This window comes from Maylandia zebra, linkage group LG20 (genome assembly GCF_041146795.1).
Source record: "Maylandia zebra isolate NMK-2024a linkage group LG20, Mzebra_GT3a, whole genome shotgun sequence".
In the NCBI taxonomy this organism is placed as follows: domain Eukaryota; kingdom Metazoa; phylum Chordata; class Actinopteri; order Cichliformes; family Cichlidae; genus Maylandia; species Maylandia zebra.
Genome location: NC_135186.1, coordinates 10,920,966 through 10,938,223, shown reverse-complemented (window position 1 = coordinate 10,938,223; position 17,258 = coordinate 10,920,966). Strand labels below are relative to the sequence as shown.

Sequence of the window (17,258 nt, the reverse complement as noted above, 5' to 3'; positions counted from 1 at the left end):
AACCTGCCCTCTGGTGTGGACTGGGTCTGACTGCAAAGATACTTGAGGGACATTATCTGTAACCCAAGGCTGAGATAGTGACAGCCAATAAGCCTGTATGCCCTGAAGCTATTTTAAAATATTTATGTTCTGCAACTGAAATAAATAAATAAATAAATGATTTGGTTAACAATATTGATAAATCCAGATTATGAAAAACAGCTTAGCCTAGGCTTCTGGGCACAGGTTTGAACCTTTAATTGCCAGCAAGGTGAATGGAGGATTACCATTTGAATTTGTATTGCATCAAAATACACAGCTTTTGTGACCACGTGTTTTTTTTTTTTTTAAAGGCAAACGTTAGGAATTGCTGGGGAAATCAATCATGATATTAAAAAGTTTATTTTCTTGTATCAGAGCTTGTAGACCGTTCCTGAAGTCCTCCTGCCCATCCCGGACTTGAAAGTTGTATTTTGGCCTGCAACCACTTGAGGGCGCATTTCTCTTATTAACGCTCACCGAGACCCCGCGTGGGGATAGCTCCTGTGACAGGCAGGGGGCCTGAATGAGCATTGTTATGGTAAATATTTGACATCAATGAAAGTCAAGACCTTTAATTAAGGTTTTAGGATTACTCTCATATTTCGCATGGTTTCTCACAAGTTGTATGTGTTTAGCTCACTAGTATCGTATTTGACTAAGAAGGAGAAACGCCAGCAAAATTAGGAATACCTGTATGACTTGTACCTGTTAACCGTCTTCTACAAAGGCAGCTTAAAGTTCAGTATTTGTTGTTTTAGGCGAGCTGCGTTTAGGTTATTTATATTTTGTTGCCTTTGGGGCCCCTTTAGTACCATGGGAAATGGGATACTCGGGGAGTTTACTTAATAGTATCAGACTGTAGCGTGTACACATTTAAAGCTACTGAGTCTGTAGCTCTCGGTGTCCAGAGCAGTACTGGGCTCTCTCTATGTGTCTGGCAGGCAGCGGGTCCCTCCCCCTCCTCCCCTCTCTCCGCTTTGCTGCCTCGCTCGCTCTCAGCTGCTGCTGCTGCTGTGACTGCGCTCACTCCGTCTGGCTCTCTGCTTGTTGTTTGGTACTTTTGGTGAACTTTTCTTCCAGTGTTTCGCAACAGTGCTCTGCGAGGTTTTCGGGAAAAACTTCCTAATGCAAAAATGGACTGAAGCAACGACCCGACAAAGTGCGGATACATAGGGGGAGAAAAAAAGGAGAGTATTTCTGTAGAGAGCGACCTTTCTGAGGGTTGAGTTAACGTCATGGAAGAGGACGACGGGCATCAGGAGAACTGTATCCCCGCAGCCAAGGACTCGGACCGACAGCAGCGGCTGAGGCTGTGTGTTTTAAATGAAATACTGAACACCGAGAGGGATTATGTTCGGACGTTGCTTTTCCTCCAGTCGGTAAGTTTGACATCCTCTCGCAAGTGTGTCTCCCGTACACTGGCAGAACATGATGCCAAACTCCAGTTACAAATCTGTATATTAGCGGAGGTTTTTTATTTGTTTCCGAATGCACGCTCATCTCGTGTGTTCTAGATGTTTTTCCAATCCCCGGACTACTCTTTTTAAATCGGCATACACAGAAAAAGATTAAGAAGCAGCCTTTGCAAGGAAAAAACAAAAGCAAAAAAGCAATTCACCCCAAAGATCTAATCTGATCTAACCTGTCAGATTAAACCACAATAAATTTGCATTCAGTTTGGCGTGATTCTGTGTCCACACGGGCTGCTTGAACCTTTACTTCAGCGCAGTCTGTGAACGCTTCTTCTGTAGGAACGGGCTTGGGACGCGCAGTTGCCGTTTGCTGCTGTTTGCGGGGCTTTTAATTGCGACGCAGACTGACAGCTTTGTAAAAGATCTGCGTGCATCTGAGGCTACTGTTATCAATGAAAACTTTTGAGATGTTAAACCGTGTTTCTTGGGACGTCTGCGGGGACTCATACATATTTAGTGTTTTGAGGAGGGTGGTGGTGTTATTCTCACCTTTCCATTGTGTGTTAAAGCTCAAGCTTGAAACAAACAAAGGAAAGGAGAGCCCAGTTCGCACATGCATTTTTTTAAATACAAATAAATAGGTATTCAGGAATATCACACCCTGTCACGCCTCCTTTTTTCAGACAGCGATAAGAAACCGTTTGCTTATTCGCTCTTTGTATATCAGCTACCTCATGAATGAACGTCCTGGTAATTTTGCATACTCCATTCAGCCGCCGAGCACAGCGCGAGTATAGATGGCACCCACCTGCAGGGGGACTATTCAATTTGTTACTTCCCCTTGTCATTTTCCGTTGGCCTTTCCTCCCCTCATCCCCGCCTTGTCATCTCTGGTAATTGTACAGTGCAGGTGGCTCCTGCCTCCAGCTGAGACTCATAACCACAGCGTGGTTAACTCCACCTCGCTGCATTTAATGTGATGACTATAATGTGACCTTACTTATTTTTCTTTTATATACAATGGCTTATTTGTCTGCTTCAGGGAAATTCCCACTGTCGTTGCCCCTTGCACATAAAGGTCAGGACAACTACGTCTATCTTTCTTTTGCACCCTGCCGACTCGATGGCAGACTTTGATTCTCATCATTTTCACTTTGCCTTTAAAAACAGTTTATGGTGATATTGCGTTTCCTGGTGGGGTTTTTTTTTCTCAACATTTCAACATATGACGCATTTTTGCTAAACAATGTCACGGTTCCCTCTTTCCTCTCTGCTGTCACGTGTTGAACTTCCTCAAAGTTCTTGAGGTGACCGGTGCAGAAGGCTCACCGCACCGCCGTGTCATGCCATTCGTGGTGCATGGCATTTTCAGAGTTATACCTACGTAATATAACTTCACTGTTCCGTATCCAGCTCAACAGTGGACTCAATTGAGGCTTATCTTCTGTTGCAAGGTGGCAAAGGGACATTCTTTGACCTCCCTCCACTCTCACCACGCACAATGGTAATGATGAAGTCTCAAAGGTTTATCAGGGACGTCTGAACATCAAAACTGTCAGTGCTTCGTGCTCTTCGCCATACCCCGACCTATCATCACGTGAACTGGGAGTCTTTTGATTTAAGCCACATGGTGTTTAGCCTGAGGCAAGTGATATGGTCTGGCTTGTGTGATGTAATGTTATTGCCAGGGTCTTTTCATAGAATAGTCTCTATGCCCATTTCATGAGCCAATGAGATTTTGTTTTAAAAGTAAATACTACCATTTGGCAACTACTCAATACAATCCAGCATCTTTAAAAAAAAATTTTTTTTAAATGCCAATCATATCCAGCGATGTTCTGTGCTGCAGAAACTGACAGGTTGGTTATTTGTATCATCTTGTTAACAAGTGTTTCTTTGGATTGGAATGCATGTCTGTGAATGCCTTCGTTAACAGTCATCTTCACGTGTGCACTAAAGAGGCCTGATGGCAAAACACACTGCTCCCCATTAACCTACATGTGACACTGTCCACTGAATTTTCACCTGGGGGGGTGGATGGGTGATGAGGTGCTTACACTGCTAAAGGCAAACATGAGGATCCAGAACAAAACGAGAAAAGAAGCCTTGCTCTCCACCACCTCCTCCATGGCCAATCCTTTGCGAATCCCCCCCTCCACCACCCAGTGTTTTCTGTCCAGGGTCCAGCTCGGCAGAAAACCCTCAGTGAGAACCCTTGCTGGGAGCCAAGGCTATGTCACCATGCAGCTCACTGTGGTGTTGATAAGGAAAAGTCTGGCTGTGGGAGCTCAGAACATATGTTTCAGTAAAGGTGTGGGCAGATAGTTTGGGGATGCGTACGCCCCATAGTGTAAAAAAAAAAAAAAAAAGGCTGAGATGGGCAGCCTATTTAAATAAAATGGTAATAAGTAGGGTTTTTGTTCAGCTTCTCAGCTTTTTCTCACCCTTCCTCATTGCTTAGATAACTCCCACATTTCCCAGAATGCAGCTCATTTCACAGTGCATTGAATACTAATGCATTTTGCTGTGTAATGAAAAGTGAATTTTGCCTGTGACTAGAACACAGCACAGTTTACGCTTGAACAGCTTTCAAGTCCAGGCATGCTATTGTCACACCACGTGTATTGAATGCAATTGCCACTTTATTTAGTTTTGATTGTGTGAAACTCGCACTAAGATGCGAATAATCTTAACCCCGTGAAGTCTATCTACCCCCCACCCCTTAACCATATTCCCCTAGAAATAGATTAGTTCCCCTCTGAATGTAGCGTTTGGATTACTTCTCATCATCAGTTATGACTTACTTAATTTTTCAGTGTACTGATTCTTTTTATGCATGTCAGCTTCTCTCTTATCTGTAACCGCTCGCGCTATGATATTGTTTTCTGGTCTTGTTGAGGGTTTGATAGTACAGTAGCTGTTGACCATCTTCATCATCTGCATTGCCTTATCATTGATTTATTTTCCACCTCCCTTTATGCACTTTAAAAACCCAGTGGAAAAAAAGCCCTTAGCAGAGCAGCTTCTCAGCTGCAATGATTGCAATGACACACACACACAAAAAGAGATGGTTATCCGGCTTTGGCACCTCAGCCATTCTGCATGTCACTCATCCCTTGGCAATTACCAGCGCCAACAAGCTCATCCAATGTGCTGTAGGGAAGCGTGTGGGGATAGTGGTGAGGACAAGAGGTGAGAAGGGGGTTGGGGGTGTGTGAAAAGAGGGATTAGAGGATTCATTTTTCCTCCCTCACTGTTATCGCAGCAAATCTCTAAATCTATTAACTCTTTGAGCAGATCGGAAGCTGTCACATTTAACAAGCTGCTTCCTTTTTACAAAGATTGCTGTGCTCTTCAAGCTTTTGTCGCGATGCGTTCCCTTGTTTGTTTGTGTGAAACAATCACATCCTAGCTCGATAGATTTATGGGAATTTTCTTCAGGGTATGGTTTAATCTGCGCAGCTGGATTTTCCCAGCCGTGATGCACCAAAATACTAGGCTATCTGTGATAGGAATGTGGTCGGTGGCGTCATACCTGCTAGATGTGAGGGATTTTCCTTGAATGCCATGAATATGATTGGTTGTCATTTAGGACTGTTTTTCTTTTTTGACCAGGCTGACCCATGTCTCGGTGAATCCTGGAAATGAGTGGCCGATAGTTTTTTTTTTCTTGGCTTGTGACCTTCCTTCGTAATTCTGAAAAGTGAGTGATGGAAAAGAGTCGAGTGACCGCAGAGGTCCTGTCAGTGCTGCAGGATAATAGGAAACATCTGGAAGGACTGTGACCTTTACTTTGGGCCACACACAAGTGAGAGTACTCATCCGATGCTAACCTGCGCTGCCATGAAGAAGTGAAATTGTGTTTTGATGCTAGACACCTCTTTGGCTGTAGCTGAGCAAACAGGATGACACGGGTATACACATCTTAGTGCTCACAAAGGTAAACATGCAGATAGACAGCTCCAAGCTTCCCCCCTGCAAGCACAAGCCTGTGTCTACCTTTTTCCTACTTTCCTATATAATGTCCATTCATATTCCTATTCCCCACCTTTTTTTGTCCGGTCCATCTTTCTCTCTCTCGTTTGCTGTTCCTCCTTAGTTGTAAAGACCAGCATCGGATTTCTCTGGGCTTGGGCGTATAAATAGCTTAAGATTCTAGCTCTCGTCGTAGCCACAACGCTGGTGGTTTCAGTTCACTGCAGCCTTTAGCTGAAGTCACACACACTCCACATATATGAGTGAGGGCATTGGGGGGCAGCCTGTGGAGACTGAACAGCAGGTAGAACAGTTACTGTGGCAGACTGCTGGGACTTTTTGAGGGTTTTTAGTATTGTTGGGCTTTAAAAGTTAAAAGCCCTGCTGGACAAACTTGGGAGTGTAGACAGTCTTCTTAGAGTCTTCTCATACAGCATGTAACTTGTAGGTTAATCGAACCTGTAAATAGTCCTTGCCTCTGAATGCAGCTGAATAATCAGTACATGCTTTGCCTTTTGTGCTAACTGTACTTCAGTTCATTACATAAGCTGCAAATTTTCATATAAATAAGGTTTCAAGCTACTGCTGCTGTGCACCCATCAATCACAGTCTGGACAATTGGTACCTTGCAGCGCGGGTACTGTGCCAGACGAAATTATTGCAATGTCGGGGTGGTAAATGTCAGTTTCCAACTTAATCTCTGTGCTTTTTTTAGTCATGTGTTTTGATAAGCTATTTCTTTGAAGCATAAGACTGCAGCAGGAATTTAAAGTATTCAAGTTAACAAGTCTAAACCACTGTAACACCCAGAGGCATGATGCAAAAGCAAAGAAAAGCTTCCTTCTCTTTCCGAGAGATGCTTGCAGATTATCAGAAGAAATCCCTTTTTACTGTGTCCAAGAATTTTCTCTCTTAGTAGTAGCATTTTAAGAAGTGGAGCTATTCAGGAGTGTGTCCTTTCAAATCTGATTTCATCAGTTTGCATATCAATGTGTCCGATATCAGATCATGTAATGTCTGGTGAGAACTTGGACATTCACTGCTTTGTACCGGCTGGAAATGGTAAAACCGCGTATCTGGGGCACTGTGCTTTTTAACAGGCTGATATAAGATACAGCAGATGACATGGGCTGAATAGTAAAAGCAAGGCAATGTGACACCTCCAATGTTCTTCGAGATCACATCGTAGTCTGGACGAAGTTGGCGCATGTACTCTCTTAGGGGAGACACCGGGTGCAGCGACTGTGCAGCGTGGTGAAAAGGTAGCAGGATGGACGGATGTCTGCAGAATGACTTCGCACAAGCTCTCCCTTGAGGGTTTGGTTTACAGAGCGAGGCAGCAGGATTACAATGTTTGTTTGCTTTTTTAAATACTACCAGATGTGGGTCTTCTTTCAGGAGGGGGTTAAAGGTCATTTGCCTAATAGAAAAATGCTGGACTAGTACATCTTCACACAAAACTTATTAAGGGTACTGACTGTGGCAAAGATATTTGGTAAATCATGGACAAGCTTACCAAGCCAGTTAGTTTTAATTATACAGACTAATATAACAAACTGCCATTTTGCCTCACAGGGCTTTAGAGTCACAGTACACAAATCTCTGCCTTTTTCATTTTTTATTACTTTCTGATCAACTAGAAATGTTGTGATCTGGCAAACTGAATATTGCTCTGTCCACCTGGTGAATCCCCATCTAAGGGTTATTCCTGTTTAACTTTGAATTGTTTTTAACTCTCCATTAACAATAAGGTTCTTTTTGATTGGCCAAATAGAGTTTACACAGTTATTTCAACCTCACGCCATTTCACCTACCTGGGGAAAGTTTCCATAAGCTACTGAAAACAGCAGCATTATCTTCTTGGTTGTGCAGTCACTACTTAATTTTAAGTCTGTTTCATACTTGTTAGAGACAGATATGCATACAAGAGAGGCTTATAGGCAGCTTGTAATGCATATGGTGTCATTGTTATGTAGCTGCTATGTTGTACAACCAGGACTTATTTCATAATGATCATTTTAAACCAGAAGCTTAGACACTGCACTCCTGCTTTCATATAAAGCGGCAGACAGTACAGATTGAGCATGTCAGCTGTATGTGATGGTCTGGTGTTGGAGTGAACACACACACAAGATTTTCTTTTCCAGCTAAATGCCACAGCTAAAAACAAAGAACATTTTCGCTGTTATCTTAAAATTGTTTTTGACACGACTCACTTAATTAATGAGCTTCGAGATAAACAATTTACCAACCAGCCAACTGGTGAGGCTCTTTGGCGTTTTCTGTTTTCAACCCCCCCGCTAGTCAAAGAAGCTCTGACAATGTTGTGGTAACTGTTCATGACAGCTGCTGACAAAATCTTGGGCATTGTAGCTGAAGGGCTTTTATTTTGGCATTTGCGAGTTGTGGTGACATTTTTGCCAACTCACGTGGCTTTATAAAAGGCTTGAGTCATACATGCGGGTACCGTAAAGTTTTTGTTCTCATGTGCTGACAGGAAACCTTTTAAGAAAAATGTTTTGATATGGCACATTAACACGTTAAGTTTTCAATTTTCTATCCATCCTGCAGGGACTCTTCAGCTTCCAAGAGCTTTTGCAGGATAGATAGTGGTTTTTATTTATTTTCTTCTTCTTTTTTTTTAATTCACCAGACCTATTGTCTCTTTATCACAAAATTAAATGTGGCTCACTATTTAACTTGCTCTGCGGCTGAATATGGTGAATCAAAATCGACCTGCAAATATCACTTCTAGAAGTGGAAACTTACCTCGGCGTTTGCTGCATTTGTGGCTGCCAAAACGAGAAGTGAGATAGGATGTAGGTTTGTGCTTTCAGAGACTGAGAAGTACTTTTTTTTTCAGACAGGCAGGGCTTTGACTAGCTGCTGTCTGCCCGTTTAATGGCGTCCTCTATCAGGCTGGTAAATGCTGTTTAAGTCAGAACCAGCGAACAGTCTCTGTGATCTTCCCCCTTGCTTTGCCAAAGACCCATTATGGTGTAATGTAAGCCACTAATTTGTGTCTTTGCCACCATTCAATTTCCTCCCTCTCTGTCCCTATAACCTTGTTTATGTCTGCTCAGCTGCATGTTAGGTGTGGCAATCGTACTTTGGTTTAGCTTGGATGTGTACATGAAGGCAAGCTGCAATGTTCTCTTGGATACACACGTATGAATATCATGGAGTTTAGCTTGAGTGATCACCTGTGCTACATCAATTGGTTAGCCGGCAGCGTCACAGGTCACTGATGGCTCACTCAGCTTCATACTTGCCACACTCTGGTCCAGTCTGTGATACCCGTGTCTGTCGACCCCCCACCCCCCCAAAAAAACAAAAAAACCAACCAAGTGTACAAATGTCCAGATGGCCTCTCCAATCTGGTCCATGATGTTATCTACTGATCAACACATGTCACCCCTCTACAGGAAAGCAACTTAGAAAAAAATTGTTGTGGATGTTCCCTTTAAAGACAGAATGTAATTTGAGCCATGTAGGCTACAGGTAGAGACATTTGTAATAGGTTTTGAGACGGCTGTAACATTCAGTGAAACAAATACACAGATGTTTCCATTTCCAGCATGTCGTCCAAGTATATAAGAATATACTGTAGTGAGAGTGGTAGAATTGATATTAAGCCTGAAAAATGTGTCCGATGCTGCCTAACGCATAAAGAACTGCACACATTGCAGTTTTTTTAGTCCACATTGCAGCAGATACATAAAACGAATACAAAAGGAGTCAAACATTTGCTGGTTTCATTTATGAATGATTATTAGGACCACAGGTCTCCTCTTGGAAGTTTTTTCTTTTGTAGTTGGGAGCAGCTTGTAAAACAAAACGTGCAAAGCAACTTTGTGCAATACTGGACAGAAATGTCAGCAAGCTCAGAAATGTAAATTGTAAAATTCTAGCAACTGTGGAACCTTTTTGAAAGTATAGTTTTGAAAGCCTAACATGCTTACTGAGACAGTCTCAACAATTTGTCATCTGAGGTGTCCAAAATACGTAGTCCGCATATTCATCGTGTGTCATCCATTCATTTGTACAGCAGGGTTGTGATGAATACCCAGTCTTAGACAGGAAGTATTCGGCCCAGCGCTTTCTGCCTGTCCTCTGTCGCGGAGGCACTGTGTCATCCCCCTGTCGTGTTTAGTTTCCGCCCATGTGAACAGCTCAAAGAGCCCTGAAGTTTAAAGTCCTTCAAAGCGGAAGTGAGCGAGATGGGGAGGGGGGGAAAAAAACTGGACGAGGCTCAAAGAAGACTTTGTATTTTGGTGATTGGCGCTGCCAAAAAGGCTTTCTCTTGGAAGACAGCAAGGCACTGGTTGGTGGGTGAAGGGGAGCTGAGGGAGTTTTTGGAGGGTTGGGGAAAGATGTGAATTACGGCCTGAGAGAAAAAGAATTCTCCTAAGGTTTGCTGGGGTCCCTCATTATGGCAACGCCACGGGCCATTCTCTGGCTCTGCTGCACCCAGGCCACAAAGAGGGGATTTCTTCATTTATTTATTCAATTTCATGCCATGTCGACCCCTAAATGGCCCCATTCCCTCTCCAAAATGCCCCGTCTCCCTTTGTGACTAGCCACTCCAATCCTCTTTCCAAAAAAGAGAGATCCTTAATGGGTGCATTGTTTTAAGCTTGTTGTTGTTTTCTCTTGGATGAGAAGGGGTAGAAAGCTTGAGGCTGGTGACCTGAGAACTCGCTTAGAAAATGCCTGAATCTGTGGATCTGTGGTTCTGTTTGAGGTTTGCTTCAGTAGGTGTGGGAACCACAGCGAATTGAAAAGAGGCTCCGAGGGCCTGCTAGAAAAACCTTGACAAGTGTTCAAGCTTGTTCTTGATATACGGGGTCTCTTGTGAGATATCTGAATTGAGTGAGATGGCCCAGCATTGTTGCTGAATGCTGATGTAGCCGTGGGTAGGCAGAAAAAATGCCCTAGTTCTGTTCCCATTAACACTATTGGCCCTTTCATCATGGAGAGAAATAATGATTATCTTCTCAAAGAAGATAATCAAGTTTGATATTTACAGTAAAGCAACAATGTGCTTAGGACAGCACAGTCTGATTGGATTTCTAATAGCAAGTCTAACACACTCCAAACTCTGCTTGTTGAAAGGATTTAATCCAGACAAATGGCTAAGGAAACATTTGACATGTACATTATGTAACCATTATACCACGTTGTTATTGATTTCCTATACATTCATATTTGCACTTGCTGTTATGAGAAATGGGATGCATACATGGTGATGGCAGCAAAACAAATGCTAATATCCCTCGTCACTTCTCACACATATTGCTGTTTAGTATGAAACCTGTTAAAGCATTGATGTCATTGTCTAACAGGTCCAAGCTAAGTATGTGTGCTCACTAGGTTTTGTTTAACTACAGAAAACGACCTAAAGTATTTATCCAGCCTTGACGAGAATTCGTTTGACTGACAGCGCTTTACTTTTCTTTTCTTTTCTGTATAAACTTTCACCTCAGCTTCTAATATGGCAGCTGAGATCTACGCGCACAAGTTTGCCGTTCTACGGTCCTTGGTTATTACAGATAACAATTGGCCGCTGCTAAGTGTCGAGCTTGAAAACAACCTCAGCCGCACACTGTGAGTGACCCTTAACATCCTGTGCTCGTGGCTGCTAACTTCGACTCCGTATGCGTGGTCGCCTCACATGTTGCAACATGACCTAGTTTGACACTTGTTACATTACTTCTTGATATTTTCATTTTGGCTTCATACATTCATTGGTGAAAGGAAATGTGAAATGTCAAAGGGTAAATAAAATATTGTAGCTTTTTTTTTATATCAGTGGCGTGTTTTATTAGTTCTTTTTAATATGTAGGATTCTTTGCCAACAAGAAGGCTTTCACCTAAAAACAGATAAATAGGAGATGAGTCATGTTTCATAGTTTGCTTTAGCAGCAGGTAGAAAGCTGCGTTGAGAAGCAGACAAAGCAGACGTGAAGGCAGCAGGCATCTTACTAACTGTCCACTGGAGCGAAAACATAGCCTCCACCAACATATGGTCCATCTGCATCTTCACACCTTACTGTCTGGCCCTTCTTCGCTCTGATAAACCTCAGCATCTAGCAACACCCACCACCCAATCAAACCCACAATGACACTTTGGCTGTCAGTCACAAATGAATGCTGCCTTATGCCTTGCATGACAAGAGACATAAGCGTTTGGTATGATTGCACTATTTTGGGTTTAAGGCGATGACAAGCTGTAAACCTGAAGCTTCTGCAGTGTGTGTCCGTTAAAAATGAAAATGACCTAAAGCTTATAGTTTTCCATTTCAGTCCATTCATTTTTATCCACACCAATAAATAACATTAACTTCCATTCGCCTTTGCAGCATAGCTAAAAAAAATCTGCAATTCCTTAGTCTTGAGAGCACGGTGTGATTTATTTCTTTGTTACAGCTTGGTTGCACGCTAGCACAAAGTTGTCAGACTTTACTTAGAACAGCTGAGTTAGTGGCCTTCAAACATGTCGTATACTTCCTTTTCACAAAAGCCACACTTCCTGTCCAGAAATGGCATCTGCTGCTTTTGTGTCGAGAGGAGCTGCTTCATTCTGCCGACGTGTTTGTTTTCCTTTCTCGCCTGACTTGAGCCGCCTATGTTCTCGAGAAGAAAACGAAATTCTTGTCGTCGAATTTGAGCGTCAAAAAAAGACAAAGAAAAGCACTGGCCTTTGTTCTGTGCCATTGCTCTGTTTTCACTTCCTGTTTGCATGTCACACAGTCGCGCAGAGGCATGCGTGTGCACTTCTTCTGTTGCAGTTTGGGATTTTTTAACTTGTCTTCAGTTTTTCTTGCACACACTTTTTTTTTCCCAATAAACAGAAAAACAGAAAGAAACGAGTGACTCAGTTTGGTGGGATCCCCCAAACTTACTTCAACCTGCTCACACGCTGCTTGAAAAAGTGGCACATTTGACAGCATTCATGCAATTTGTGGGAGAAAGTGATGCATGTATATCCATGAACTGTACATAAACTGTCTGGCACCATCATATTTTTTTGAGTGATATTGGAGTGATATAGACAGACACTATGAAGTTGCACTTTCCAGTGCCATCACAGCCATCCACACTAAAGTACCCACTACTGCTGTGTCTAGAAGTGTATTTAAATTTGCACTGACTTGCACACTAATTTTCATATTTTCAGTGGACATGAGGGCAATTTTCTGAGTGACAAGAGGTTTCACGCACAGCATTTGACTGAAAATCTTGCTTATATCATGTACACCAGATAAGTGAATTCAGAGGTGTGGGTGTGGGGTTGGGAAAATGCTAACAAAAAGCTGGTTTGCAATGTTTTAAGCTAGCAGACATATTTCTAGGGGAAAAAAGACTCTTGTCATTGTTATATTTAAAGCTTGCTTTTAAGGTCTTTTTCTACATGTGAAAAATAAAGGTTTAACAGGCCTCTGTGCAGTGCTTTAAAAAACTAAATGTAACCCATGATTTGATAGCTTGTAGATGTGCCTTTAGCAGCAATAACTTGCAATAACAAGCAATCTGCCCTACTTTTCTATACAAGATTGCTTCACTTGATTGAGGTTTGATGGCATTAATTTATACACAGCTCTCATAGGGTCCTGCCACACAATTTCAGTTGTATATAGTCAACTGCAATGTCCTTATGTCCTGTGGCTGCAAAATCCTCACCCCTCCACCACCGTGCTTGACGCTTGATATGCTTTGTTTGGATTTCATTGCTGTGCATCATGACTTAACATCTCCACTTTGCCCTCATTTGTCCGAAAGACATTGTTCCAGAAGTTTTGTGGTTTGTTTGTTTATTTGTAAACCTAAGCCATGCTGCTATGTTCTTTTTACAGAAAAGTGACTTTCTCCAAGCATGCCATACTTGTTTATCTGTTTTCTAATTGTACTGTCATTAACTTTCACATTGATTGTGCTAACTGAGGCCTTTAGAGTCTCTTGTTTTATTTTTTTCTGGTTTCTCTGAGCAGTGCACAGTCTGACCTTGAGGTGAATTTGTTGGGATGTCCATTCCTACCACATTGTGGTATTGTGTTAGCACATACCTGAAAGAAGTGCATTTGTTTAGCAGCACCTGGCAGCTACATACTCTCTTACTTCCTATGAAAGCAGCAAGGATGTACTTGGGTTTTTCACAAAGTTGCGAACAGCGATGTGAAAACTTTATGACACGACTGTATTTGGTTTCTCTCATTGTGCAGCTAATTAATAAAGCTTTCGTTTGACTCTCACTATTTAAATTCCAAAGCAATAAACATAACTGTCATGCTTGAACTACAGCGGCTCTTTTCGACCCCTGTAAAGAGTCACAGCTAAGAAATTTTAATAATAGCTGACATTTTCCTGTGTATTGAGTTTCTCTAAGTACTTTCAGAAGCAGTGTGGGCTTTTGAGGCCCAATAGGGAGAAAAAACCCCAAAAAGAGTTTTTAATAATGATTGAGCAATAGTAAAGAAAACTTGAGCAATATAATAAGAGACTCTGCAAAGTTTGCATAACAGCAGTGTGGATTTTTAAATGTCTAACTGCCAAGAATTTCATATATATGTAAAAAAAAAAAATCAAAAAAACAAAGATGTGTTCACAGTGTGATGATACACTTTGAGAATGACTTTCAACTACTTCCTGTATGGAGGATGTTGGAGTTTCCAGTATATATCATAATGAAATGTCAGTGGGTACAATGCTGCATCAGTGTGCTTGGCAGCTACTTTGTGGTTTGCCAAGGAGCTTCTGGTTGTGTTACTTGTCTCCTGTGGGATTGCATCACGAGCAGCTTTCCCTTACTGCCGTTCACCCCTGTGGCATCATGTGCAATATCCTCGCTGTGCTCTGTGCTGCAGCTGAGCCCTCCTCCGAGCCAGTCTGACTCAGTGTTATGAGTCCAGAAGTATCACAAAACTGAGTCTGTGTCCCATATGACCAACTATTATTAACACACTGATTGATATCGTTGCTATTTTTAGGTATTGAAGCGTAAGAAGGTGCGCCATCTAATCTACACAGGAAAACCAGTGCGGGGGAGGCTACACTGCACTCCCTCTTTTCATCCCCCTACTGTTTTTAATTTGTTGGCGAGCTTTTGAAACACCGTCATGTCCTTTTCCATCTCTATCAAATTCATAGTGAACTGACTCAGATTTCAGACATCTAAACACAGACTTGTCAGCCCGAGCCAGTGCAGGCAGGGTTATTGTTGTTGTTCATCAGTCAAGAAAATATTATTCATCAATGTCTGATCCTCCACTAAACAGGATTACACAGACACACACATGCCTCGCCTTGCTGATGATGACGTGCTGATGTCAGAGGAGAGACAGATAAGGTCACCTGAGATGGAGATGGCGATATGAAAGTAAACAAGGACCATCAGACGCATCTTGCCGTCTCTGAGTTTGGTAATTAAGCAGTAATGAGCACAACAACTGCACACAGTGGTGTAGAGTAGAATTACAGTGTTCGTAAACAACTGGCTTAACTGCGTTCTGTGGAAAGAGCGGGTCTCGTCAATATACGTATCGTATTTCCAGTTTGTGTGCATGTGCGTAATGCTCTGAGATATTGTCCTCTCTATGCAAATCGTGCATGATTTGTAATATGCTGAGAGCCTTCTAAAAGTGCAGTCACATCTGCTTATTTTACGGTAGGAGAAATATTGGATCTTTCACAGTGACAAAGCCAATAACATTCATAACTTGTCATACATCAAGTTATTTCGATTGCAGAGGAAGTTGAAACAAATGATGTCAGAGTATCTCTAACTTCTGCTTGAGCGTGACTGGCAGGAAGTTACAGTCTCTGGTGGTCATTAGTGGAAAGGCCCAATAAATAGTCAAATATGAAAATAAGCCCAGACTGTGGTTTGTCCAATTATGATACTTGGCTGTTTGTGCACAATGAACTGCTGTCCATCAGATGTCAACACATTTCCAATTACACCCATAGTACCTTTCTCTGGGGCAATTTCCTGTTTCTGATTTCAATCACGCGCTGAAAAAAATTACTGTACAAACTGCGTAAAAGTCTCAGTTTGAGTAAACTTGGACATGCTTGGGGTGCATGCTCAGTTTATGCTCTGCACTGTCCTGTATTCTGGCTTCCTTGTAGCCTGCCTTAGTCATGATGGTGGACGGAGAGAGACAATTTTCTCTCCAAATAAACCTGTCTTCTTTTGTGATGGAACAATGAAGACAGCCAATACAACTCTGGGGGAGACTGTCCTTGTTGGGGTTAGACTTTGACTGAAAGGAATTCTTTGTTCCTTCTTCCTACCATCCTCCCTGCTGATTCCTGTCTCACCACATCTGTGTGGCACATTTGTTAAAGGAGTGATTCCTGCCTGGATGGTAGCTGTCACAGAGGAATACATGAATAACAGATACTTTACACCTCACCGTCTCCTCCACCATTGTCCCCTTGCTCGTTGTTGTTTGTTCTGTTTTCACCCTTTGCCTCCTTGGCTCTTTTCTTCACCCGCCACACCCTCACTCAGCGCTAACCCTGTCTGAAAGCGACTGAGGAAAAGCTCTGTTTCCTGCCTGTCTCGTATCCTCTGCTGGGGAGCAATCACTCACTTGAGTGACTCCTACAGTGTGGACACGGTACAAGCTGCCATATGGGAGATTTAATTAGTGTATGCCTCAAGCACAATCAGCTCCCTCCCAAAAAAACAAAACAAAAAAACAGTCGAGAACATGACAACTACCGCTTCCCTTTAATACTGGTCTTAATTAGCGAGGTCACAGCTCACTGCTGAGGAGCCGTGCTTTCTATTTTTGGTACGACTTACGTAAAAGCTAGTAAAGAGAGGCAGAAACAGAAAAAAAAGGCAGAGGAAATTATAAAATTGCTGCCTGACTGCTTGGTTGGCTGGGTTCTGTCTTTAGAGCAAACGTCTGATTAGGAGTGTCAGTCTTTAATTATGGGAAGTGACTTTCTGTAACTGGTGCTATGTGGAACTGCAGGGAGCGTGAAAAGGTTTTCTATAAATGACACACTTCACCTAAATTACAAAAACTGATCCTGTTACTTAACATATGTAGTTATTTAGGCAGTTTGTGTTACAAAGGTGTCATTAGGTTTCATAGGGACTATTTTCTTTAGTGGAGCATGTTCAACCTGACAACTCTAGCGTCGGATTGCACCTAATGCTGAATGTTTAATGCATTTTGAGTACTGAGCATCAAAAGCAGCCCATATTCAGTGCTGGTGGTCAGGTTATTAGAGATTTTATAGGGAAAATCTTTTGTGTCTTTAGTCGATATTTTGCTGTAGCTAAAATCTTTTTTTCCCTTGATTATGCATTTAGATCGTAGACATATTTTGCTATGGGGGTGATATTAAAGCAAAGTGTTATAATTCTATACCAGATAAGCTAAAATGCATTTAGCAACCAATCCTCAGTTTAATCCCTGCAAAAGCCAGAGATGCTGTGTTTTCCTCCTCTCTATCTGTGTTTGCTGTCTATCTTTAACCATAACTTTGGATGGAAGAAAGTATTGCTTTGCAACCTGCAATGAAACATTTACTGCATTGGCATTTGGCACTGTTAGTGATAATGTCCTATAACCTTTTTTACTAGAATCATGCATTATTTATTGATCCATTGTGCTCGTCTTGGGGCGACACTGGATCTCACAACTTGAACCATAAAGCAAACACGTAGAAGCGGCACCTTTTAACATGACATTGTTGGCATGCATAAGGATCATGGTGTCATACTTTTGTACCAAAAGTATCGGGCGAAGGCTTTTCTTTTTTAGAGCAGTAGTCTCACTTAACCCAGGACTTCTTTGTAACGCCCTTGATTCACATGGAAAGCTATCAATT

The 17,258-nt window shown here is 42.1% G+C and overlaps 1 protein-coding gene across 2 annotated transcripts in view; it reads left to right on the top strand.

The window, feature by feature from the left end:
- The first annotated feature begins 1,004 nt into the window (after positions 1-1,004).
- The window catches only part of prex1 (phosphatidylinositol-3,4,5-trisphosphate-dependent Rac exchange factor 1), a 78,425-nt gene continuing 62,171 nt past the window's right edge, over positions 1,005-17,258 (top strand). The window contains exon 1 of one of the 2 annotated variants that reach the window (XM_004572731.5): positions 1,005-1,400. In XM_004572731.5, coding sequence (XP_004572788.3) covers positions 1,257-1,400 — 144 coding nt within the window. In that variant the 5' untranslated portion in view covers positions 1,005-1,256. The remainder of the gene's footprint in view (positions 1,401-17,258) is intronic. The other variant, XM_004572732.5, reaches the window with a different exon arrangement.